The sequence below is a fragment of the Arachis duranensis genome, chromosome 5 (genome assembly GCF_000817695.3).
Source record: "Arachis duranensis cultivar V14167 chromosome 5, aradu.V14167.gnm2.J7QH, whole genome shotgun sequence".
NCBI lineage: Eukaryota > Viridiplantae > Streptophyta > Magnoliopsida > Fabales > Fabaceae > Arachis > Arachis duranensis.
The window spans coordinates 83,931,960-83,957,222 of NC_029776.3; the positions used below are offsets into that span (position 1 = coordinate 83,931,960).

The following is a 25,263-nucleotide window of genomic DNA, read 5'->3' on the forward strand; positions in this document are numbered from 1 at the left end:
ACCTTTTAAAATCTCAGACAATTTAATATTTTAATTATAATATATTTTTATATATATTATGAACTAATTTACCTTATTTTATTAAAAAAATAATTATCTAATATTTTAGAAATTTGTCAATTTCTTTTGTTATTAATTAATTTATTCATTAGAGAACAATTTGATGCAGTACTTCAACTAATGAGTCTTAACTTAGACTTAGACTAACTTGTATAAATAATCCTTTGGTACATCAAAATTAAATTCTTAATATTCATAATAATGTAATATCAAAATCAAAGTACTCCACTACTCCACTACATTCAATAGGATAACACAAGTTATCATATCTCAAAATGCAAGGATAATAATACATGTTTGTTTATTTTCATACCAATCCGAAATTTATAGGTATTCCTCTTATCAACAGAGAATACAAAAACCTGCTTTTCTAAAGCTAATAGGTTAAATCCTTCATCTTATGGAAGAACAGACACCACAAAAGTTTTAATAATAAATAAAAGCCAAAACATAACCCTTCATGAGTTGGTGCCTCTCAGGGCAAATAACACATTTCAGCATCATATCTTGGATTGAATCATTTAACTATGCAGATCTTAATAACAGAGGCAACTCCAATGCGATGTAGTGCAACAACTGCATCACCAGGCTTGCAAAGCCCTTTTTGAGTTGCAGACTTAAGAGCAGCTTCAAGAATCACTTCTGTAGATTCTGCATCAGTGGCTTTTGCAGATCCCTCAGCCAATACAGGAATCAAGCCTCTGTATATTAAGCTGTGCCTTGCTGGTGTCTCGTCACTGATGCTCCAGTCGAATGAGTCAGTTGTCAAAACCGGAACCACCACTGACAATATTGGAACAGCCGGCCTATACTTGGCGACCAACTTGGCTGTAGTGCCACCACGTGTCAGCACAACGATGAGTTTGGCTTTGGCCTTGTTCGCCGTGCGGACTGCGGATGATGCAAGACTTTCCAATGGACTCATCGGTAGAGGAGTAGCCCTTATCATCTCCTTGAAGATTGCATTGTAATCTAGTGATGATTCTGCCTCAATACAGATCCGGGCCATGATTTTCACAGCGAGCTCAGGGTAAGCCCCGGCTGCACTCTCACCACTAAGCATGACACAATCTGTGCCATCAAGAACGGCATTGGCAACATCAGTTGCTTCAGCTCGGGTTGGCCGGGGAGACTTGATCATTGATTCAAGCATCTGGGTAGCAGTGACAACAGGTTTTCCAGCATGATTACACTTGTATATCATCATTTTCTGCGCCAGGAAAATCTTTTCTACTGGGATCTCCATTCCAAGGTCACCACGAGCAACCATGAATGCATCGGTCTCACGCAGAATATCATCAAAATTCATGACTCCCTCCTGATTCTCAACCTTAGGAATATTCCACAACATGATTTAAAAACTCAGTCACGATTTGGCAATTAAAAGAACAGCAACGTTAGCATATGGAAGAAAAGCAAACTCACGAGTATTTCTTCAAAAAATGCAAAACACAAACCAGCATGCAACTTTTTTTATAACGAAGATGAATGTGAGATGAAATCAACCAAAGAAACCATATATTAAGCAGAAATGGCTCACATGTAAATATAAGACCTGTCTAGCATAAGGTTAGTACGACAGAAGTTGTATAAGAACACAACAAAGTACCTTTGACATCAACATAATATGCTTTGCATGTTGTCCAAGAACCTTCCGGACATTCACAAGATCTGAACCCTTACGAACAAATGATAGAGCAATCATGTCAATCTTGTTAGGGACACCCCATTGAAGAATGTCTTCCTTATCCTTCTCAGTAAGAGTGGGAAGATCCACCACAACACCAGGAAGATTAACATTTTTCCTCTCACCCAGCATGGCAGTGTTTTCACAACGGCACTTAACAGTACCAGCACCCGGATCACAGGATAAGACAGTGAGGGTGATTGTTCCATCGGAACACAATATGACATTTCCGGGCTTCAAATCAATAGGCAGCTTCTTGTAACTCATTGATATCATCTCTGGATCACCCTTAATAGTATAATCAGTAGTAATGGTGATTTCTTGTCCTTCCTTAAGTTGAATAGGTTTTCCATCTTTTAGAAAACCAGTTCGAATCTCAGGGCCCTATAAAAATCCAGCAGAAGGCAGATGTACATGGAACAGTTAATAATTTATTGCTACAAGAAAACACACTAGTACTTCATATATTTTTTACCTAAAACAAAACCATTAGCATTAAAACAGATAGTGGTCTAAGCTGTTCTAATAATTCAAAACCCCCAAAATGTAATAGACTGCAGAGCCAAATAAGAATTTAGAGGGGGTAAACATGAGAAATGGATATAGATATGCTTATCCTTGGTAGTATCCCTGATTGCGGCGACGCAATCCTCTTTCATGAACTAAAAAGGAAACTAAAAAGGAATTGCAATATCTTGACTAAAATGGCATTCCTTCGAGGTTAAGCCGAGCACAAACATAAGGAATCAACAACACGAAATGCATGTTTACTTCAGCAATCAACTCAAAAGTGAAATAAAATTCCATCAACAGAACCATTTCACTGCCCTCACATAAACTGCTTAACTTCCCGAAAATCCAGAAGGGAGAATGCACTATAGAAAAACAGTAATAGTAACTGCTTTTATGTATATCCCACATTCCCACTCCACATTTGACTTAATCATGTCAATTACAAACTGAGCTACCCATAAAGCAAGTTGGTATACATTTCAGTTGAAGCATCAGAATCACTCAGCTAGCAACCCAGTCTAATCAGATCAAGCAACCAAAACATCAAATTATTAACATATTAACAAGTAACAACACCCATGGAACAAGTATAACCAAACAAAATTAAAAAACAAACTTAACAAGCATATCAATCATCATAACTAAATGAAAAAAAAAAGGAAAGAAAAGTAGACCTTGGTGTCAAGCATGACGGCACAGAGGATACCAGTGTTGTGCATGGCAATCCTGAGAGTATCCAGAGTCTGCTGATGGTAGTCGTGGGTGCCATGGGAGAAATTGAACCTGGCAACGTTCATGCCAGCCCTTAGAAGCTTCTCGAGCATCTCGACGGATCTGGAAGCGGGTCCAAGCGTGCACACGATCTTCGTCTTCGGAACTCGGCCATCGTGTGGCAACTGCTTCAAGATCCCTTCTATGTCTATGTTTGACATCTCCTCACTCCTAAACTCACACAAAATAAAAAATAAAAATAAAAATAAAATAGTATGTAAGTAAGAATAGTGAACATGAATATTCCAATAGAAATAAAAGTGCATACCTTATGTTTGTGAAAATGCAAAGTGTGTGTGTGTCTGTGAATCTGGGAAGGGTTAGAGACTTAGAGGAATTAGGAAGGGATTGATATTTGTATTTGCTTGCTATGTTATGATGGTGATGTTGTTGTGTTTTGTGATTGGGGGCATTGCTTATAGTTAAAAAATAGAGAGAAATAAAGTGAAACTGTGAGTTAAGACTTAAGAGTTAGGGGTGGTTTTTTTGTGATTTTGTGGGCGTTTGTTTGGTTCAAGCTGAAAGTCACCTCAGTCACCGGTCATTCCTCCATTTCGGAATATTCTTTTTTTTCTTAATCTTCATTTTCAAGGAAAAGTTTGCGGATGCTGTTTTTCATAAACGGATATTCCTTTGATAAATTATTCTATTTTATATGTGTATGTATGCAAAAATTAATAAAATATAAAAATTTTAGTATGTTAATGAACTGTTAGGAAAACATTAACAGTCCAAAGTTGCTGTTAATAAATTTGTATATATATTTTTGTGTCATGGTTACATGATGTGGCGGTAGTATTGGTATGGCATGAGCTTTATTTTGATTTTGAAAAAGAAGGCAAAGGAGAAAAGCCCAAGACTGTGGGCTGGAGACTAAGGAACCCCACTGATTTGGACTGTGGAATCTAGATGTTCCACGTCGCCTTCGGTGTGCGCCTCACGGTTTCTGCCCTTGTAAGTTGCAATACTGTTCGTTACTCACATTCTATATGTCGACCGTAACTAGTTTATTATTAACCAAAACCATGATGCCATGATCACTAATATGTTTTTTAACGATTATATAAGTGTGGGTAGTTCGTATTGTACTGATAAGAGTGTTTCTTCTTCAGTTCATCGTCTTCTTTCTTCAGAAACTCTGTCTATCTTTCTCTCTTCTTTCAAACGAAGGAAAATAATGAGAGTTTGAAGTTTATTCATATGAGTGAGAAAAATAGATGATAGAGTCTTATTGAAAGTATATTATTTCGGTCAGATTTTGTTAGAAATAGTTGAAGGAGTGAAATTTATTTGTGAAAATCTGTTAGATATTGTTATTCCATTCACAATCTGATTCGAGGAACTAAAAAATGTGATTTGTGAGAAGATAGAATCTGGATTGTCTAGAAGAATATCATGTATTTTATACAGGTATCTCATACCTATATTTGGTGAATTCGTTCAATTTCAGACGAAATGTGTAACAGATGAAGTGAGCATGCAAGAGATGTTTTCAATGTACATTGAAAGTCGCGGTCAGATATCGTTCATTGAGGTGTATGTTGAATTCGAACCGTCTGAAGTCGATCGAAATATTGAACGGGAAGATTACAACAGTGACAGTGAAGAAGAGTTTGAAACCAATTACGAAGTTGTTGGTCCTGATGGAGACAAAGACCAAGGTGAAGGCACTGTAGCACCAAATGTAGTTGACGTGGCAAATGCACTCGCAAATGCACATCCGTTTGAGGAGCCGTCTTTCATGCGAGTTTTGGACTTGAAAGCCATGTATGCTCCGGAATTTATGGAGTATATGAATGCAGGTACGTAATTGCCTATAGGTATACACGAAGAATTAGAATTTTATAATAATTTATATTGATCGATGTGAACAAATAGTTACGTGACATGTGATGATATACGCAATTAGCATTTGTTTGTGTGTTTGTTTAGTTAATACCATTATTTGTAGTTAGTTAATGATGAAGTTAAATAATAATTAGTGTTTACTATCTAGTATTTATTTATGTGTTTATGCTTTTAATTAGTGTTTATTAATTATACTAAGATTGATATATTGTGGATTGGTTTACTTTTAATTGCACTTATTAAATATTTATGCTACGGCTAAAATACTGTGATTGGATGCATTGCGTCCAAAGAATACCTACCAGCCATGATATTAGGCTGATGGCCATACTGTAATTGGCTTACTTTTACAGCGAATCCAAGTAACTGGCTAAAAGATGTTCCATCTCCTGAGTCAAGCTGTGGAGTATCCCAATACCACTGCTGTATTGGATATGATGTGGTAAACTGTGTTTTAGGTACATATGGGTTTGAAAATTGCGGTCGTTCTTGTGTAGGTGGAGGTGGAAGTGGAGGTGGAGGTGACTGTGGCACCTGTTCTTCATTGTCATCATCCATGACTTGATTACCCTCATCATTCTCTTGACCCACACGATCCGACAGGTTCAAGTGGTTGCCATATCTTGCATGGTACCAATACATGTAAATATCCAAGGGATGCTGTGGAGGCATGGGAAGCTCAGTAAGAATGTGGTTATACCTGTTTGTCCACTGCACCACCCAAAACGAATAAGTTGTGGCTATGACTCATTCAAGATTCTTAAGACCAGTCAGGACCATTCCGTGTGCCTTGTCAAGATTCCGTTCCTGATGAGGAACTCCCTGAATGAAACCAAACTGTCTCCTAAATCTATCGGTTGCATGCCACTCAATGATTTCAAAAGACACTAACGACACTGTAGCGCTCCACACAACCGAGTACATGTAGATATCTGCAGGAATTATATCCGGATCAATGCGATCAACAGCATAAGCAAGTCACACAAACTGCGGAAAATAAAGGAAACAGATTATTACAAACCAGTTAACATTAACACTAAATCCGAATCAAATACTTCTTTAATAACTACACACATGGCCTTCCTGGAGATCATCCAAGGCTTTCCTAAAATGCTCAAGTGTAAGATACCTAAAGCGTCGGTCTCCACGCTCCCAGTTACGCTACCTAATATGACTTAATTCATTAACGCAATTCCTTTCTACATATGAATATAGGATGTAATTGTAAGATAATGTTACCTGTTTGCAAGCGAAAAACTGCGGGGTTCCCGAAGAACCGGAGCTAGATATGGGAGACGGATCCAAGCCCAGGTTAGCAGAAGTGTTAGTGGACCATCAATTTTCTTGCAGTCGAAACGAGATGCCCTGCATAATGACCTGTACAGGTGTGCCAGGCATGCAGATGCCCAACTGTACTGTCCGATACTACCAAATCACGAAGCAAAGGCAAGAACTTCCAGTGCACAGATGCCCCAGACTTGTCACCAAACAAGATTGTACCAAATAATAACATAATGTGGCACTTCACGTACCTCTGTATGCTGGTTTCGTCAACCAACTGTAATTTTTCTTTTAGATCTTGAAGCCAGATTAGTCTTATGCAGCTTGCTCTACAGTGTGACTTCCTTGGTGTAACCCCAAATTGCTGCAAACATTCCGTCTCTAAGGCTTCAAAACTACTCATAGTCATCCCTGTGACTGGAAGACCGTCTGTTAGAAGATCAAGGATAACAACAACATCTTCCAGTGTCACAGCACATTTACCAACAGGAAGATGAAAGGTATGTGTGTCTGGATGCCACCTTTCGACTAGTGCATTTACCAGTGCTTTTTGACATTGAACTACTCCAATTTGGAAAACATGCAAGAAACCAGTAAACTGTAAATGCTCATCAACCCTATCATTGTACCGATTCGGAGAGAATGGGTGATCACATGTCAGATACCGTAAACTCTACAAAAACATATCAGATTATTAGTCAAATCATTAACAATGACTAATTTACTACTAAAAGATAATAACTATCTATGATATATAATTTAAATAATTTTCACAATTAACTAAACAAGACATAATAATTCAAATCGCAAAGCTATGATATATAATTTTACTAAATCCCATTCAAACAAAAAAATATCTATTGAAAAATAATATTAACAGACAGTATCATTTTTCTCCTTAAAGAAGGGGACTTGAACCCCATCTTCCACATTTTGAAAAATTTTAAAACTCAGACGGTTCGTTCGAACCGGTCTTACCGAGTTTGACCGGCTCACTCCAAATTTAACCAATTTATTGATTTATGCGGTCACATAATCGGATCAGACCGATTTTGAATCCAATTCATCGATTTTTTAATCGAATCGGTCGGTCCAGTTCAATCCGTTTTTAATAACAATGCCCTCAGCTACACTAACATATTTATTTCAATTAAAAATTTAACAACAAACAAAAATTTATTACAAAAAATTCTGCCTAATTTACTCCAAATTCTCCAAACCATTTTCAAAACTTATTCAACTTAAACTTAATAATTAATTATAATTTCTAAAATTATTATAAAAAATTCTTAAACATATATTATTTTTACTAATATATGATATTACATCAATTTAAATATTATTATTAATTAAAAAATTCACTAATCAACTACAACTGTATATATACATCTCATATATATAGACTCAATAATAAATACCTAAGTTCTAACTATAATCACAATCTTAACCTATATGTTCCTAAATTCACTTTCTAACAAAAATAATATTAACTCTATAAAATATAATATTTACTTCATTTAAATATATATTCTTAATTTTTAACAATAATAATAAATCTGAAATTTAAAAAAATTTAAAACTAAACTTACATAATTAAAAAGCATGTTGGTATAAGGAATACCATTTTGGAGAACAACGAGCGCACGCTACGTGGCTGCACAATCACAATCGGACAGTCTGAATTGCTCTAATCGGACTGTTTAAATTTCTATTTTTAACTTTTTCGATTTAAATTGTGTTCTTCTAACACTACATACAAATAAAATATCTGTGTTTTTCATAACATTGTAACACACTAAATTCTCTTCTGTATTAAAAATAAAAAGCGAAATTTTACACGCTTACAAATATTTTTAGTAGTTGATAATGTGTCCGGGTTGTGATAATTCATTTATGTAACGCTTGGCCATAATTGAAGTTGGATATAGACATCTATTGATTTTTTATTTGGATAAAACTTGTTCAACTATACACTCAATTAGTTTAGGTGTGTTGAAGACTGGTTAATTGGATGGAAACATATATATTAGTCTTGCAAAGCAAATATATTTGATGAAAATACTCAATGAATCTAATCATTTATACTAATAGTCATACACAAGAATACTCATTATATTTTAATGTACTATTAAGTGCATAAGAGACGATTAATTGATAAAAAATATAATAACTAACGAATTATAGTTTAAATAACATAATTTTTTTATATTTATCTAAGAAATATAAATTATAATTCAAATGACATATCTTTTTATACTTATTTAAAAATTGTCAATTTAAATCTTATTCTTAACTTAAAAAAAAAATTAGAACGCTAGAAGTATTAAATTATATTTTCATATTTCCATCAAGTCTTAATTGTTTCTCGTTAGTACTTTCATTCTTGGTATGATTACTTACTAAATTCACTTAAAACTAGCTAATTATTAGTGGCATTTTGTGTTTATTTTCCACAAAAATAAAGACAATCTTATTTAAAAAAATGTGGAGGGATAAATCCAATAATAAATAAATGATAAAATTATTTATTATAATATTGGAAATAGTTAAATGGAGTGGAAAGAGAGCGGAGCAGGGAATTAGGGTTTGGGTCGCGAAAGAGAAAGAATCGAAGAGGATGGCGAAGTTCAATGTGGTGCAGAAGCAGAGGAGAGCCTCGATCGCCGAGAGGAAGAGGAAGATTCACGGAGACCCTGTCACCGGAAAGCTCAAGGTCAAGGACCAACCCTCCTCCCTCTCCGGCAAGCGCAAGCGCAAGCTCTTCAAACAATGGCGCCGAGTATATGCACTCTCTACTCTGTTCTCTCTCTCTCATCGGAATTTAGTTATTCTGAGTTAGTTAGTCAGTTATTCTGTTGTATAATTGTTAGTTAAGCAGTTACAAACTCTGTTTGTAGTTTGTTCTAATATCTGAAGTTGAGTAATCACTGTATTATTATTGATTTATGTGTTCATTGGAATTAACTTCAGGAGCAAAAGGAAGCCTTGGAGAAAGGCTTGGTGAGCATGGAAGATGTGCAAATGGCAGTTGCCGAAGCAGGTATCGATTTTTGGCTTCAAATTAATGTTTTTTTTTTCTCGTTTTGGACGTGTATTTTTAACTGGATCATTGTTTTGATTGCATAACTTTGGCTAGCAGAGTAAATAAATGTTGTGTTTGATTTTCCTTCCAGCTGGGGAGGCCAAAGATAGTAGTAGTAAATCTTCAGGAAAATTTCACTTGAAGAAGAGCTTGAAACTTAAGCAACTGAAGAAGCACAAAGGCAAAGGTTAGCTTTCATGCTTATTGATATTTCGTATGTAAATGTTGCGAAAGTCCGAATGCAAATGGCTGTAATATATAAAATTTAGTGCATAAGCATAACATAGTGACAACATACAAGCTCCAAGTTCCATAAAACTCAAAGTGAACATTCTTAGGTTTTGATAGAGGCTGGAGTGTTGTATGCATACACCAAGCAAGAAACAATTAAAGTTTTATACTAACATGATTGATCTCAACTTGATCATTCCCATCTAGTTATCAATGAAAGGAATAACTACACAGCTCATCAACTCAAAATTCTAAACCTCAAGAATACTAGTCCCAACTTCAAAGGTCTTCTCAATGAATGTGTCATGGTTTCATCACACCTTTATAATGCTTGTCATACTTCCATGATAGAGGACAAAGATATGCATGCATATGGACCAATTTCTTTTTTGGACCAAGATTGTTCATTTTTTTTTAGTATCTATCTCCCTTGAAATTGTTGATATAAGGTGCCCACAATAGGTATATTGATGCATCCCCTTGATGCTTGATAGAATGTACGAATTATATGTATAGGAAGAAGTTGTACCTTTACAAACAAATATAGCTTTTACCTAGTGATAAATACTTAATTCAACAGAGATCAATCCTTCTTGATCTTCTTGTACATGGTGTGAAAGGAGTTTGAAATCAAGGGTGAAAGTAAAATGGTGAAGCCCATATGCGATTCACTATTTGTTTGAATCTAACTCTCATTTTGCTGAATGTATTTATCGTGGCAAAAAAAGCCTTATGGTACTTGGTGACTTCACAAGTTTCTTTTATGCCAATTTTACCCTCATTCCTTGACGGAGGATAGCTCCTCCTCTCATGAGTAAATTTCCCCTCCCTTGCAGCTGGTAGCTGACCCATGCTGGCTCATTCTAATGCATACCCTAGGCATACCTGATCATATGTGAGGTTGAAATAACAAAAAAATGCACCTGTTTTGAATTTTGATAACTATGTACTTGTTATGCGTTTGAGTTGTGGTTGTGAGTATCATGAATATTTTTCATCAATCACTTGCATAACTGCATAAGCAAAGTGACGTGTTCTATCCTGACCACATGGTAGTATCTCGCTGCAAACTATGTAGAATAGTTGGTGATTACTTTGTTGGACTATGTTAAATTAAGTGTGCTGGGGTCTGGGAAGTTTGGCAAATTGAGAATTTATGAGTAGGAATTAGCGAATAGTAGTTCAGTTGTATTTAAACATTCTAGAAACAAAATTGTCAAATTGTTGACCAAATTTGTCTTTTCATATTGTCTGCTTTGTGATGTTTAATTGATGTCTCTGGTGCCTTTCATGCAGGGAAGAACAAAAGAAAATCTAATGTGTCTGCTGCTGCTGCTGAGACTTCGGCTGATGCTATGGTGGAATAGACATGAAAAATATTTTATATTATTTTTTTTCTTACTCTTGTTTTTTCTCTCTATCCTTTGTTTTCTCCCTTTCATCTTTTTCTTTCCTTCTTTTTTCTCCATGGTAGTTTAGTGCAAGAAGAGGCAAAGGAGAATGATGTAAAATGTTTTAATCCTTGAATTTTGATATGGTCTATATATATTCATATATTTTCACCTGGATTGACCAATGGAAGTCAGAAGAATCGATCTGGCTAAACCTATTAGAAAGAGTTTCTTGAAAGAAGAGTTATACAAGTATCAAATTTCATGGATTACTTTTTCCTTCAAAATTTCTACCTCGTACATTATACTGCACCCTTGCATAAATGTATTTTATAAATGAATGAGAGAATGCCAAATTTAAATATTTGAACCATAATACTTGTGTCATACTAAAATTAAATCAATTAAATTCAATTCTTTTAATTAGTTGTTGAAAATTAAATATTCCTAACCTTGCAATAATTCAATCGTGTCTACTTTATAATTTATATTTTACATGTGAAAATATTAGAAATCAAACTTTTTAAGTCAATAATTAGCATATGTATTTTTTATTTTTGACTCTATCTAATAATAATTTAAACTTTTAAATTTTACTCATTCTTTATTTTGTTGGTTAATTTTTTAAAAATTCCTTAGCAAATCCTATTTTCATTAGAAGAAAAAAAAATAAAGTGACCTTTTTTTTTGGGAATTCAATGAATAGGGGGGTTTTCTTTGATTTGGGAATAGGATTTATATAACGTAGATGCCAGTTTTAATTGCATAAGGGCCCTTTAGAGTGAATTACGGGCCTGAATATTTGTTGGGTTTGTCTCGCTTTCACATGAGAAACCCAACACCAATACGTTGACCAAAAATTCCCATAATCAATACGTTGACCAAAAAATGCTAACATCAATTTATTTTCTTGTATCACGTGAAAGTTGAAATCCAACATATATTTTTCGTACATAATAATACTCCTTTGGAGGACAAGAGTTATTTGTGGAAGAATGTTGATCTGTAGAAAAAAATAGGGGCAAAAAAAATGGAAATCATGTGCTTGAGGAAAACAAGGTAGTAGTTACATGAATGAAATTAATCCCATGAAAATCTGGTGGAGAATATGCATTGGTGGACAGATATCTGTATTCTCAACACCCTTAACATTTCAGCTTTTTAAGCAATTGAAATAAAACGAGAATATTTAGGTTTTTGGTTTTACTGTCATAAATGGTAAGGACCTTTTCTAAACATCAAATTTTGTGGCTAATAACATCAAGTATTCCACAACCACAAGGTGGTGCAAAACATTTACTCTGAAGAAAACGATTGTGTACATTGGCTTTAGTCAACTTCTATTGAGCAACGGACCATAAGAAGCTTAGATTTATGGTGATGTATTGACTTATGATTTTATCTCCCACTCATTTAAATGATGTAATTTTATCATGTGAGAGCATGTATAAACTTGGACCATTTTATTAATCACACTTTCCAGTGGCACATGCCAAAGTTTGGTTCACTTTTTAGTTTTAGAAGCTAAAACTTGAGAGCACTTTTGGAGTGTGGCATATCATAATCTCCAATAAAAATCATGGTTACTCACATTGTAATTGTACCTAAAGCCTGCCATTGTAAGATCAACTAGTCTCAAAACTCAAATGGGTCACATAATTTAGCTTCCTCTCTCTTTCAATCCTTGGCTGGCAACTCTTTAAATCTCACATTACAATGCCCTTTTGACAGAGTGGTATACAACTATTGTGGTTGCTCAATGTGGGGTCCTGTAGCTAACACATTTTTATTGTAAAGTTGCATGATATTAAATTAAAAGCTGAATCAATACACAAAAAAGCTAAGGTTTTTGCATATCCCAAAAGGCTAAAGTCACCATGTCTCTAGAATCTTTGGTGCTCCCCACTCCATAATTAGAGGAAAAAATTCTACCAAAAAAAAAACTTCAAAAAAATTATAAATTAAAATTACTGTCAAATAGTTAGCTAGTTTACTTGCTTAAATAAGTATTCGAAATTCGAATCTCATCATATATATAACAATTTATTAGTCATCGACAAACTCTTAAATAAAATTCAGACTTGCAATAGATTAATTTTTAACCTAGAAGATTAAAAAATACCATAAAAAATTAAATATATATTATTTTTGTTGCTAAAAAAAGAAGATAGAATGTGGAGTTTTTAATTTTGATATTGAGTTTATAGTAGTATTTTTTAATAATATATAAAATTTGATGTGTTTTTTTTTTCATATAGAGATCACAAATTTAATCCTCTAATTTGTAAAGTTTATTTTTTTTTTAATTTTTAAAATACAAAACTTATTCATTCGATTTGTAAAGTAACATAAAATCAAATGTGTGAATTTTAATTTTGTAAATTTTTTTAAAATACAAATCTGACTCCTAATTTGTAATTACTTTCATATTAAATTAAAACACACCATTTTTTTATAACCGAAAGTAATAAAATATTAATTTCCATATAAAAAAAACAGCCTACAAGTTGAGATGCTTTCATATATCTTTTTTATGTCCTTTCTTTTTTGGACATTGGAGAGTAAGAATAGCTTGGGGATGGGTATCATTTTAGTGAAAGCGAGTTGCATTTGGATTTTGTAAAAAAGGAAAATAACAAAATTACTATCTGAAAACTGAAATTAACGTTATCCATTATTTAATATTGGAAGCACCGTTAATTTCTCTTCTCTTTTAGAATTGGAGCATATTAGTTAGGGAGCAAATGAAAACTAAATTATATTAAAAATAAGAATAAAAAAATAGGGAGAAAAGAGTTGTATTGTGTTGTTCCTCCGTTAATTTCTCAAAATTTCTCACTAAATTTAAATAAAGGGAAAAAATGACAAGATGAAATCCAACGGTCCAGATTCACTGTGAAGCTTGTTATATTCAATTGTGTTGTGTGTTTAGGCTCACTCAGAGACTCTCTCTTTCTCTCTCTCTCTCACGTTCGCTCTCTCGCTCTCTTCTCTTCTCCTCCGCATTTCCAAAAGGTAATCATCGATCTCTCTGCTCTGAATCTCATTTCATGTCTCATCGTTTTCTCATTTCAATCCATCGGAAAAACCGTTGTCGTTTTCGTGAATCAGCATTCGGTGTTTTTATCTGTTCGTTTAGCATTTTTAGTGCAATGTGCGTGAATCTACGTTTTCAGATTTGGATTTGGATTGGTTAATTAGGTCATAGTTGTTTAGATTTGTTGTGGATGTGACTAGATCTGTCATGTTAGATTGCATTGCGTCATCTTTCTAGGTTGATTTGTAGCTCGAAATCGAGGATCGCATTCTCTGCGTTTGGAATAATGTGACTATGCATTAGAAGAACTGAATGAAAATTGAAATTGGACCTGATTTACATATTATTAATTATTTTGTGGATATTTTTTGAAATCAATATCTCGATAACTGTATCTGATTTGTCTTAATTCGGGAGTGAGTAATTGATGTCTTCTATGTTGATTTTGTTTCTTTTTTTGAAAAAAAAAAATGATTCAGTGAAATACGAAAGGGGAAATGTGTAATTGGATGATCGATCACTCATGCATTCTTATTATTTTAATTTAATTTAATTTATTCAAATGAAAAAGAAGGATAACTGCATTATTGGTTGATAGATCACTCATGCATTAGCTTTTCCCAGATGCTAACTTTGTTTGTAGAAATGGTGCATTTGTGTTGATGAATGTTGGTTATTTATGCAGCATATATCATTAAAAGATGGCAGAAGCCGAGGACATTCAACCTCTTGTTTGTGACAATGGAACGGGAATGGTTAAGGTAGGATATAGATAAAATTGTGTGTTTGGATTAGCTTATTTTGAAATCCAAACAAGATGGATCTATTTTTCATAATGTTTTTCAAGTTACTCTTTTTTGGGGGCATTAACATTGCTATGGTTAATCCGAGATAAGAATGAGAGAATGGATTTGCAAATGTATCTGTTTTCAGGCAGGGTTTGCTGGAGATGATGCCCCACGTGCTGTGTTTCCCAGTATTGTTGGTCGTCCCCGTCACACTGGTGTGATGGTTGGCATGGGCCAAAAAGATGCTTATGTTGGTGATGAAGCTCAATCCAAGAGAGGTATTTTGACTCTCAAGTATCCAATTGAGCACGGTATTGTTAGCAATTGGGATGATATGGAGAAGATTTGGCATCATACCTTCTACAACGAGCTTCGTGTGGCCCCCGAAGAGCATCCAGTTCTGTTGACTGAGGCTCCTCTTAACCCCAAGGCAAATCGTGAAAAGATGACCCAGATCATGTTTGAGACTTTTAATGCCCCTGCTATGTATGTTGCCATTCAGGCTGTTCTTTCACTGTATGCTAGTGGTCGTACAACTGGTAAGCAATTCTTGAAAATTGTTCGGTTATGATTTGGGTTGGGTTGTTGTATTTTGACTTTTTGAGCATATTTGCAGAGCTGAGATTGTGACAAAATGATATGACAACATGCACCTACCATGGGATAAACTTGGTCATAGAAAATTGTTTAAAACTATAAATTTCTTCCTCAACCAAGAGGTGCACCTCTATTGTGGATATATTCATTGCTCCATAAATGATTTTTTTCCTTCTTTTTGCAGGTATTGTGTTGGATTCTGGTGATGGTGTCAGCCACACAGTCCCCATCTATGAGGGTTATGCCCTCCCACATGCTATCCTTCGTCTAGATTTGGCCGGTCGTGACCTGACTGATTTCTTGATGAAGATTCTGACTGAGCGTGGTTACTCATTTACCACCTCAGCAGAGCGTGAAATTGTGAGGGATATGAAGGAAAAGCTGGCTTACATTGCCCTCGACTATGAGCAAGAGCTGGAGACAGCCAAGACCAGCTCCGCAGTGGAGAAGAGCTACGAGTTGCCTGATGGACAGGTCATCACCATTGGCGCTGAGCGTTTCAGGTGTCCGGAGGTCTTGTTCCAACCATCCATGGTGGGTATGGAAGCAGCGGGTATTCATGAGACAACATACAACTCCATCATGAAGTGTGATGTCGACATAAGGAAGGACTTGTATGGTAACATTGTCCTTTCTGGTGGTACAACCATGTTCCCTGGCATAGCTGACAGGATGAGCAAGGAAATCTCCGCATTAGCTCCCAGCAGCATGAAGATTAAGGTGGTAGCACCACCCGAGAGGAAATACAGTGTCTGGATCGGTGGTTCCATCTTGGCATCCCTCAGCACCTTCCAGCAGGTTTGTCCTGTTCTTTGGTTCTTCATTTTTCCCTTTGAGATAAATGCCATTGATGTGTATGATTGCTGAAAAGTGAAAATTTTTCTTTTGATTGCAGATGTGGATTGCAAAGGCTGAGTATGATGAATCTGGACCATCAATTGTTCATAGAAAGTGCTTCTAAGATGTTGAAGGAAGAGAGAGACTGCTGTCTTGTTCCTCAGGAAGAAGTGCCGCTTTGTAACCCTTTTTTATATTCTAGCTTTTGTTATCCGTTCATGTTATTCTCTGGAGTGGATTTGGAGAAGGCGAGGAGTTGATTTTCAAAATGGTCCAATTCTTTTTAAGTACTGTTATATATTTGATAAGTTCTTTTTTGACATTCATTATGCGTATGAGGTTAGCTGAGACTATCCAGTATCCAATGAACTAAAGCTTGCGTGCCCTCTTTATGCTTAAATTATATCCTCTTCCTTTTTGAGTTTCGTATTTTTCTCTCTTGGCAAGCAAAGGCGATTGGCTAATGGCTAATGGCTAATGGCTATTAGTGCTAAGTTTGATATCATTTCTTCTGTGATCAATGCACAAATTAAGAAAGTTCAAAATGGAAATGAAATGCTTGCCGACCGTATATGTTTATACCTAGTTTCCAAGGGAAGTAAATCTGGCAAATAATTTGAATTAAACTAATCCTACCCAAAAATAAAAATAGATTAAAGTATATAGATATTAACTCAGATAACATACAGAGAAATATGAGCTGATTTAATGACCAGAAGAAGTGGCAAACTGTTTCAATTTTGATTTGCTTAAAACAGCCTCCATGCACATTTATTTTTTAAATGACAAGTTACTATGAAAACATAGATGTTGAAATAAAGTTTGAGTGGTTGATTACTCATTTACTGCCATATACAATATACTCAATAGTTTCCTTTAAGAGCTTGAGGGGGAAGCCTATGCTCCACATTGAATGCAAGAAAGGATCATCCAATTTTTTTGGGCTAGTCATACCAACTAACCATTATCCTTATTTGCTACGCCAAGTCTTTATTACACGATTGCTTCACGTAGCACATTATGAACACTAACAGAAGCAAATATGAGTAACTGAGACTACACTCCTACTCAGTTGCTACTTACTAGTGGAGTAAGGTTGAATACCAAATAATACAAAGAGAAAGAAAAAGGAGATTGACAAAGATCTATGCCCTCCAATTTTCAAGCACCTCTCAAGTTTCTGGAAGGATACAACAACACATTAAAGGGCCTTAAAAAAGCACATTACTGCGTCATTCATAATGAAGCCAGAGAACCTACATGATAGAATTCTGTTAAGTAGATTCTCTAGCTTCATTAATTCAAAGAAAAAGAAATTAGAACAACACCAGTCTCGGAAAAAAATAGAATAAAGCTATGTATATCCAAATAAAACAATTATGTATGATTTTATTTTTTATATTAAAAGATTTAGATAAATTTAACGCCGATCATTCTACCAGAATTAGAATATACTTCTTTTATGTACTTACGAATCATCTATCAAAATGATTTGTATGACAAGGTGAGAATCAAATTTATCTCCTTATGAGATTCAAATCTATTCCGTACCAAGCTTTTCAATTTTTTTTTTTGGGTGGATACTATGTATCACATATTTTAAAATTGATTGATCAGTACTCCAATACACATGGGCTCTTTTAGGTTTCAAACTTTATTGCCATTAATGTAAATATTTTTAGAAAAAAGAATAGGTAACATCAAATGAGTAGTTCCTAAAATGTTAATATGAATAGATAAAGATAGGTGAGCATGGAATAGCATGTGCAACCATGGAAATGCCCCCATTAAAACAACAAGTGTTGGGGACCGCATGCATAATGGTGATGCTCTCAATCTCATAACACCCATTTTCCATTTATTTTCAAATTCGTTAATTAGTTGCATAGGATTGCTACATTGAAGAATCTTATATACTAATGACTACTACTTATAATGGATTATATTCACTTATTCTGTTCTTCAGAGAAGACAAATTGTTTTGGGAAAATTAGGAAATCAAATTCTTGTTCACATGGATGAAGCATTCTGGGAAAATAGTGGATTTGGGCTGTTTGGGTTGCTTATTTGCCCACAAGTTTTGTTTTTCAAAATGCAAAAAACAGTTCTTTGTTTTTGTTTCTTATGAAGCCCGTTTAGTACCATAATGCTATTGGTATTTTAAATTATTATTATTATGATCCAGAAGGGTAGCTCTATAATTGCCAGGCCCAATTAATTTCTGCTTGGGAAAAATCTAGAGTGGTTGCAATGTAACATTTAATTTTTAGACACTTGCATAAAATGGTTTAACGAATTTTAGATGGGATACTTTTGTTAAGTTAATTAAAAAAATAATATGTGAAGCATCGTTTTTGAATTGGTCAAATTTAAATTAAAATGTCACATTTTCATATACCTTAATTTATAGGCTTCAATATTAGAAAAAGTTTAGGTGATTACTAAGTACTAACACATTACTGTATTTGCCATGTTAATTGTTCAGCGATCTAAATAATGACATTAATACGTAATCTATTAATATCTTATTTGTGGTGTAATATAAAGGACGGAGCTACTTAATAATTTTGATACGTGTTAATTAAGTATTTAACTTTTCATGTGTATCTAGTTTTTTCCCCTTTTTCATGGATTCTCAGTTTTTTAAGTAAGTTTTTTTTTTTATAACAAATTATTACGGGCCAAAGTTGGCACTAGGTATCGTTCGTGGGGACCTAGTAACTTTTAATGTTTAATCAATTATTCAGATTGCAAATGGAAACAAACCGAAAGTGATGACTAAATTGAAATAAATTCTTTGGTTAAAAAGAACACTGTATGCCCCACCTTTATACACAACATGTTTATGGTTCAATAATTCACAGCCGAATTCTGATGGTATATTTTATTATTGTGTTTAATTTGAAGTTTTTCCTTGGATATATTCTCAGTTTTCACCATGTATTGTAAAAGAAAATAAAACATACCATCAAGTTTTTGTTGGTTTAAATTGTTTAAAACTTATTTTCTTTTAGTAGTTAAATTAAATCTTCTAAACTGAAAAAAGGAGTATATTCTAAATTTAGACACTTCCCATACACACACATAGCTGAAAGTATTACATATGATTTATCTTTTCTTTTTTCTTTTGGGCGGTGAATTTCATAAATAAACACATCTTGTTAATAATTCAGAAAGAAGATAGAGTTGACAATGTAGTTAACATTAAAAAATTAATAAGGATCTTAAAAGATGAATAGTGAAATCTAAGTTGTATAGTTTAAAACTTTAAATTGTTACCTTTGTATCAAGGGTCTTAAAAAAAAATCACTTTAACTCCTTTATAGGAGAAGCTTCTTTTTTTACAATAATAGTAATGATAAGCCTTTGATTTGGTCCATTTTAAACCCTAAGGGGCGCTGATCCTTATCATAGTGATTCATATATCCCAACCTTTTGGCATTTGTTATATCAATAAAGCAAGCATGCGTCCCATCTTTATAATTATGCAATAATGCAACACCTGTATATGAAATTATATTTAATTCATGTTTACTGTTAATAAAAAGTTGTTACATAAATATCTAGTTAAATATTGTTATATAATAAATGTATTTAATTTAATTATCTATTATCTTCAAAGTTTTATACACCATTAATGTACAAATTATTTATTGTGTTATGTCATTAAAAATATAATTATTTCAATTTTAATATTCATCATATGAATAATCATTAAAAAGTAATTTTAATTAGATGATTATATAAAATATTTTATACATAATATATCAAAATTAATTAGGATTTTTCTTACTCTTGAGTAAATAATGACTAATTAAGTTTTATCCAATATATTTACTAAGTGTATAGTAACCAATTAACTGGAAATTATTATATGTATGTATAGCGGCGGATTAGTTGATTATTGATTGTGCAAAGAGTATATAAAAAGGTAGAGGATAATATAGTTGTTTATTTCAAAAAGATATGAAATGATTATTTATACACCAGATTCAAAATACACTAAGCCTGCCTCTTGTTAACAAAATAAATAAATAATTAATAAAAGTGATATCAAAATTTGTAGCTAGGGATGTGTGTGATGTTGGCTGATGATAGCTACGTCATTCCAATATCAAATAAAGCCTAAATTTATGGAAGCTTGTTCTAAAATTATCTTCAACTTGCATTGTTTGGAGAACTAATTGGCGGGGCCTCTGAATAATTAGTTTTATTGGTGGAGCTATTTAATTTGGGAAATGGTTCTTAGATATTCAAATTTTTTTTTTTTACATTTTGCCAAAAATTAAAATTCATTTTTAAACCAATTTATTGTGTCAATAAAGTCTTTGTAATTAGCTTAAACACTTTTAGGTCATTATATACATATCTTTCTTTCTTAATGTTCTATTTGTAATTTAGCTTTTCCTTATGATATTATATGTAAATTAAATAGAAAAGCTAAGTTAGCAACTTAATTATGTACAATAATTGTCCATTGCATGTCACATGAAGCGATTTATTTGTACTGGTCTTTACATGCATAATAGACTTCTATGTATAGGTTATTGTGATATGATTTATGAAATTACAAACAAAATTATACGGATCTCCTACATAGATCTCTGAAAAGCCTCTTCATAGGGTTACTTATTAGAGAGATTGATATTCTGAAAGACACAGACAAATAGAGCAATTATGATTTATGAAGAATACTATTTTACTACTTTGTTACTTTTATTGTTGGTTCTTCTTATTGGCTCCAATAAATTAAGCTATGAATATAGGACAAGTTGCTGTTTTTATTCTTATTTGTCAATTATGTCTTGTTACTAGTACTGCTCACTTTGTGTGTTGAGTTCTTACTATATTAGTTTACACAATAATTAATATCTAGCTACCGATACATGTGACTAGGGTTTCTCATGGTGAATGTAAATTATGTATTATATTTTATGATAAATTATTATTTTAGTTTCTAATATTTAAGTTAAATTTTAATTTTGTCTTTAATTTTTAAAATTTTATATTTTTATTTTAAATGTTTTATTTTATACTATTTTAGTTTATTAAAAATATTTTTTTCTTTTAAGAATACAATTTCTTCCAAATGAGAGTGACAAAAAAATAAAAAAGATAATAACAAAGGAAGAAGTTAATTGTGATAAAAAGATAAAAATAGAATGAAATAAAATATTTGAAAAACAAAATAAAAGATAAGATATTCTAAATGTTTGAGAAAAAAAAATTAAAACTTAATCTAAACTAAAGTAGTAGTACCTATATTTCTATATTGATGGTCATAAATATATAACAATGCTATCTCATCAGCGTTTTATATATTAACTACACAAGCACAATTATTGAGCATGTATATACAGCTAGCTAGCATGGAACATCAAAGTTTTTGTTTCTCTCTTAAAAGTGAAACCATGGTTGAAACTTGACACTAACTAGTCACATTCAATGACATGAACACATTCATGCATGGACTCTTCTCCATACATGCATCATACACCATTTGAAATTGACACAACAAAGTAGCATAAACTAAAAATCAATATGATTTCAAACTTTGAATGTTGTGGTCTAAAGAGTTCACATATACAACAACATTATTTAGGGTTCCTCATGCATACTGTTGGTATTCTAATTGGAGATGCAACAATAAGTTTAGGCATTCTTATAGTTATTTATATGGCATGTTTAGCCATTAATAATGATTTGTTTTTACCCTCCTTTACTATGGTTACGTTACGGATTTATTTATAACTAAAAATCTATTAAATTTTTAACCATATATATTTTAAGGAGAAATATTATATTAATTTTAATATTTTTGACATGAAAATTACTTAATTATAAAATTAAAAATAGTATAAAGACTCAATTAAAAAAAAAATATGAAGGTCTAATAAAAAATTTGATAAAACTATAGAAATCAACAGAATAATAATTAAACCTTTAATTTTTATATATTATTCGGTGTAAGAATATTTTTTTACTAATAACCAATAATGCATTATCGATCACATCAGGAGAAGTAACTAATTTTTAAATTTATTATTTCAAAAATAAATCGCATAAATATTATTGAGAATGATTTTACTACGGTCAATACATTAAAATTATTTTTTTTTTAATTTCTAAAAAAATATATAACACTAATGTATCTCTTTTTGTAAACATTATATGCTATGAAGCCAATTTAAGCAGCGTTGTTGCACAGTAACATCATACAAATTAAGATGAAATCAGTGTAATATATAATTTTGTCTTATAACAATATTATTAATATTAATTAGATATATGAGGATTACATGATAGAGCATGCATGGACATTTTCATCGCTGAAAAAGTCAGCAACTTTGTCTTGAGGATCATGGGAAGAAGGAAAAGCTTGATCAACATTGCGGACATAGCCAGAGGGAGCCCTTTTGGAATAGGCACCGGTGGCATAAGGATAAGAGACAAGATGCTGCTCCACATATGGCCAGAACTTTGCTCTTACTTTTCCGGTGCTTCTCACTCTCTTTAACACCTTGTTTGGATCTACATATCCACTCACTACCACATGGCTTTCTTCTCTGTTCACTTCCACTGATTTTACTCCTGCCATTTATTCATTATATGCTAATCATAATAACTAATTATGCATTAAAACATCATTATTTATAGAAATTTGCTAATCTATACAAGTCTATTATGGGTTAAATTTATAATTTTGATGGTATTCATATAGTTTTTATTTTTTATTTTTTTATAATTTTAGTAAGTGTTTAAGAATTCAAATAAAATTAATATTAATTTAAAAATATTAGGATATAACATTAATTTTTGGTGTCACGAAAAAATTAAAAAACAATATTAAAATTTTGATGTAGAAAATGAAAAAGAAAAAAAAAATCCATCGTATAACATGTTAGGTTAATGTCATTATAATAAATATATTAACATGTAGTTTTATAACCAAGTTATAGAACTATATAAAAAGTAATCATCTCAAAAACAATCATGTTATTTTTAACTTTAACCTGTTATATATAGATTAGTAAAAAGAAAAATAAAAAAGTTGAATATTTGATGATATCAGAAGTATATAATACAATAAATGCTCCTGCATCTGCATGGCTTCTTGTCATGCAATGCAAACAAGTTTGAAGAGAACATAGAAGGGAACCTTTCATTGAAGTAACTGCATTTCTGACTCTTCTTTCACAACCATCACAGTCCATTTTCACTTTGATCTCAACTGTCTGAAACATATAATAGTTATATATTATAAGAAAAAAATCATAACAACTCATCATGCTTTAGGGAAAAAAAAGAAGTGAAGGAAATTAAGAAGAAAATGCAAAGCTAAAGGGAAATTAAAGATTTTTATTTATTGGGTGTATTATTTGATGAGTTTTGGTAGCATACCTGCATTGCTTTGTGCTTGGACCTAGTGGTGGTTACAGTGCAAAAGTTAGAGAGGTAATCAAGTGCACCCATTTTTCTTTCTTTTCAATTCCTTCCACAAATGAAAAAGCAAAGCAATAATAATAAGGAAGGGGGAGAGTGGTGTGTTTATATTTATAGGAGGCAAAAAGGGGTTTCATGAATATAATAAAATTATATTATTGTAAACCCTGAATTATTGATGGGGACATATATGTCCCTATGCGCATATTCTAAGGTATGTGTTTCCAGATAATATAATATATAATATATAATGAATTATGAGACTCTTAATTGGCCCTATCTTTATATCATATTCATTCATTTTTTTAATATGTAGAAATTAAATCTGTATTTCAAAATTTTTTTAAAAGTGATTTGTGTTTGTCTTTCATTATTTTTGTTCAATGAGAGTGTCTTTAATTTCTTCTCTATAGTAATTCAATAGGTATACATATATTAATTAATCCTATATACTCTCTTTTTTATATATTAGAATATTTTGGTGAATCCAATTAATTGGAGCATATATTCAATGAGCATTTAGAAAAGTGTTTAAAATTTAATTAAAAAATACTAGTAATTGTTTCAAATCTAGTACTTGTATATCAACTCTATCTCATTTCTCATCATTTATGTTACATAATAAGATCATTATGTAATACTCTCCGCTAATAATCAACCGTACCATTCCACTACAAATTACAAATTAGTTTTTATAGTATGCTAAAATTGAATTCTTTTATTTTCTCTATCGATGTTTTTATTATATTAATTTTTTAAGCTATAACATAAATAAAGATAAGTAGATTAATTGGCAAATGTAATTAAAGTTGAATTATTGAAGTGATAATAATTAACCAAGATTTCACATAATTAATCAAAAACGGTTCGATAATTTAACTAAATTATTTCGCACATATTCATATCTTAATTATTATTTTTATATGAAAATATTATCATAAGAATAATAATTGCTTTAATCTTTTACAGATATTTCCATTTTATTTTCCTTCATTATTATATGTGTGCAAAACCTCTTTTAAAAAGCAACCTAGTATGAATGTAAGTTATTCTACATGGCCGAAATTGAGAACTATATTCAATGCTATCTATTATGAAATTTTGAGATATGATTTAAAATACTATCAAGAAAGAAGAAATTAAACACCAGAGCGGCGTAACGGCAAAAAATCACAAATAGTTGTTGATGGAGTGGATATGGATATGAATATAATGTAATTACTTTAATTTCCACAATAAGGATAAATATTGATTTTGATTATTGTTATTGATCCATCACCGTCCCACCTTCAATGAAAATAGTAGAATATATAATTGTGACCCTATTTATTATGTTTTGTTGCTTTCCTTTGAGCACTTAAATAATATGAGAGTTGTGCAACTCTAGTCCATGATCACACAGATCTTGGTTGACTTGTTTGGTGTTTGATTTTTTCTTCTCTGGCATTTGGGCAGGTGGATGATTTTCATGGAATTAATATCTTTGCACAAATTAATATTGCTTGTCTATAATACTAATGGACTTAGAGATGCCTTTCTAATAAAGAAAATTAAAAGCTATTTATTGATAGTTAGTTATACATAATATCATACAAACATGAACGAAGAATGGGGCAAAAAGATAAATGAATCAATTGCCTAAACCGGAAGAACATAATTTGAAGTAGTTTCTGGCTCGCCAACCCATTCCAAAAAGA

The 25,263-nt window shown here is 32.3% G+C and overlaps 4 protein-coding genes across 5 annotated transcripts; 2 read left to right on the top strand and 2 right to left on the bottom strand.

Moving 5' to 3' along the window:
• Positions 1–301: 301 nt before the first annotated feature.
• Positions 302–3,533, bottom strand: LOC107489972 (pyruvate kinase, cytosolic isozyme). The gene is made up of 4 exons (XM_016110742.3): positions 3,300–3,533; positions 2,935–3,202; positions 1,670–2,131; positions 302–1,390 (listed from the first exon to the last, which is right to left on the bottom strand). The coding sequence occupies exons 2-4, from the start codon at positions 3,190–3,192 to the stop codon at positions 578–580; spliced, it is 1,533 nt and encodes a 510-aa protein (XP_015966228.1). The 5' UTR covers positions 3,193–3,202; positions 3,300–3,533; the 3' UTR covers positions 302–577.
• A 5,169-nt stretch (positions 3,534–8,702) lies between these two features.
• LOC107489973 (uncharacterized) lies at positions 8,703–11,035 on the top strand. The gene is made up of 4 exons (XM_016110743.3): positions 8,703–8,939; positions 9,131–9,200; positions 9,334–9,429; positions 10,770–11,035. Exons 1-4 carry the CDS (start codon positions 8,778–8,780, stop codon positions 10,838–10,840), a joined length of 399 nt encoding a protein of 132 aa, XP_015966229.1. The 5' UTR covers positions 8,703–8,777; the 3' UTR covers positions 10,841–11,035.
• Positions 11,036–13,710: 2,675 nt separating this feature from the next.
• LOC107489974 (actin-1) lies at positions 13,711–16,523 on the top strand. The gene is made up of 5 exons (XM_016110746.3): positions 13,711–13,879; positions 14,587–14,662; positions 14,835–15,228; positions 15,471–16,084; positions 16,182–16,523. The coding sequence occupies exons 2-5, from the start codon at positions 14,603–14,605 to the stop codon at positions 16,245–16,247; spliced, it is 1,134 nt and encodes a 377-aa protein (XP_015966232.1). The 5' UTR covers positions 13,711–13,879; positions 14,587–14,602; the 3' UTR covers positions 16,248–16,523.
• Positions 16,524–22,345: 5,822 nt separating this feature from the next.
• LOC107489975 (heavy metal-associated isoprenylated plant protein 21) lies at positions 22,346–23,663 on the bottom strand. Of its 2 annotated transcripts, none has more exons than XM_052261327.1 (3): positions 23,525–23,663; positions 23,283–23,358; positions 22,346–22,702 (listed from the first exon to the last, which is right to left on the bottom strand). In XM_052261327.1, exons 1-3 carry the CDS (start codon positions 23,594–23,596, stop codon positions 22,419–22,421), a joined length of 432 nt encoding a protein of 143 aa, XP_052117287.1. In that variant the 5' UTR covers positions 23,597–23,663; the 3' UTR covers positions 22,346–22,418. The 2 variants fall into 2 exon arrangements, with proteins under 2 accessions (XP_052117287.1, XP_015966233.1); XM_016110747.3 differs by having other exon boundaries at positions 22,346–22,714.
• Positions 23,664–25,263: the final 1,600 nt, after the last annotated feature.

Excerpts from the sequence above, each read along its gene's own strand:
- LOC107489974 (XM_016110746.3), top strand. The coding sequence starts at position 14,603 with ATGGCAGAAGCCGAGGACATTCAACCTCTTGTTTGTGACAATGGAACG. Across the intron at positions 15,229-15,470 it reads TGCTAGTGGTCGTACAACTG|GTATTGTGTTGGATTCTGGT; the intron begins GTAAGCAATTCT and ends TTCTTTTTGCAG. Across the intron at positions 16,085-16,181 it reads CCCTCAGCACCTTCCAGCAG|ATGTGGATTGCAAAGGCTGA; the intron begins GTTTGTCCTGTT and ends TTTTGATTGCAG.
- LOC107489972 (XM_016110742.3), bottom strand. The coding sequence starts at position 3,192 with ATGTCAAACATAGACATAGAAGGGATCTTGAAGCAGTTGCCACACGAT. Across the intron at positions 2,132-2,934 it reads CCGTCATGCTTGACACCAAG|GGCCCTGAGATTCGAACTGG; the intron begins GTCTACTTTTCT and ends GGATTTTTATAG. Across the intron at positions 1,391-1,669 it reads ATATTATGTTGATGTCAAAG|GTTGAGAATCAGGAGGGAGT; the intron begins GTACTTTGTTGT and ends AATATTCCTAAG.
- LOC107489975 (XM_016110747.3), bottom strand. The coding sequence starts at position 23,596 with ATGGGTGCACTTGATTACCTCTCTAACTTTTGCACTGTAACCACCACT. Across the intron at positions 23,359-23,524 it reads CCAAGCACAAAGCAATGCAG|ACAGTTGAGATCAAAGTGAA; the intron begins GTATGCTACCAA and ends TATATGTTTCAG. Across the intron at positions 22,715-23,282 it reads TGCAGTTACTTCAATGAAAG|GAGTAAAATCAGTGGAAGTG; the intron begins GTTCCCTTCTAT and ends AATAAATGGCAG.
- LOC107489973 (XM_016110743.3), top strand. The coding sequence starts at position 8,778 with ATGGCGAAGTTCAATGTGGTGCAGAAGCAGAGGAGAGCCTCGATCGCC. Across the intron at positions 9,201-9,333 it reads AATGGCAGTTGCCGAAGCAG|CTGGGGAGGCCAAAGATAGT; the intron begins GTATCGATTTTT and ends TTTTCCTTCCAG. Across the intron at positions 9,430-10,769 it reads GAAGAAGCACAAAGGCAAAG|GGAAGAACAAAAGAAAATCT; the intron begins GTTAGCTTTCAT and ends CCTTTCATGCAG.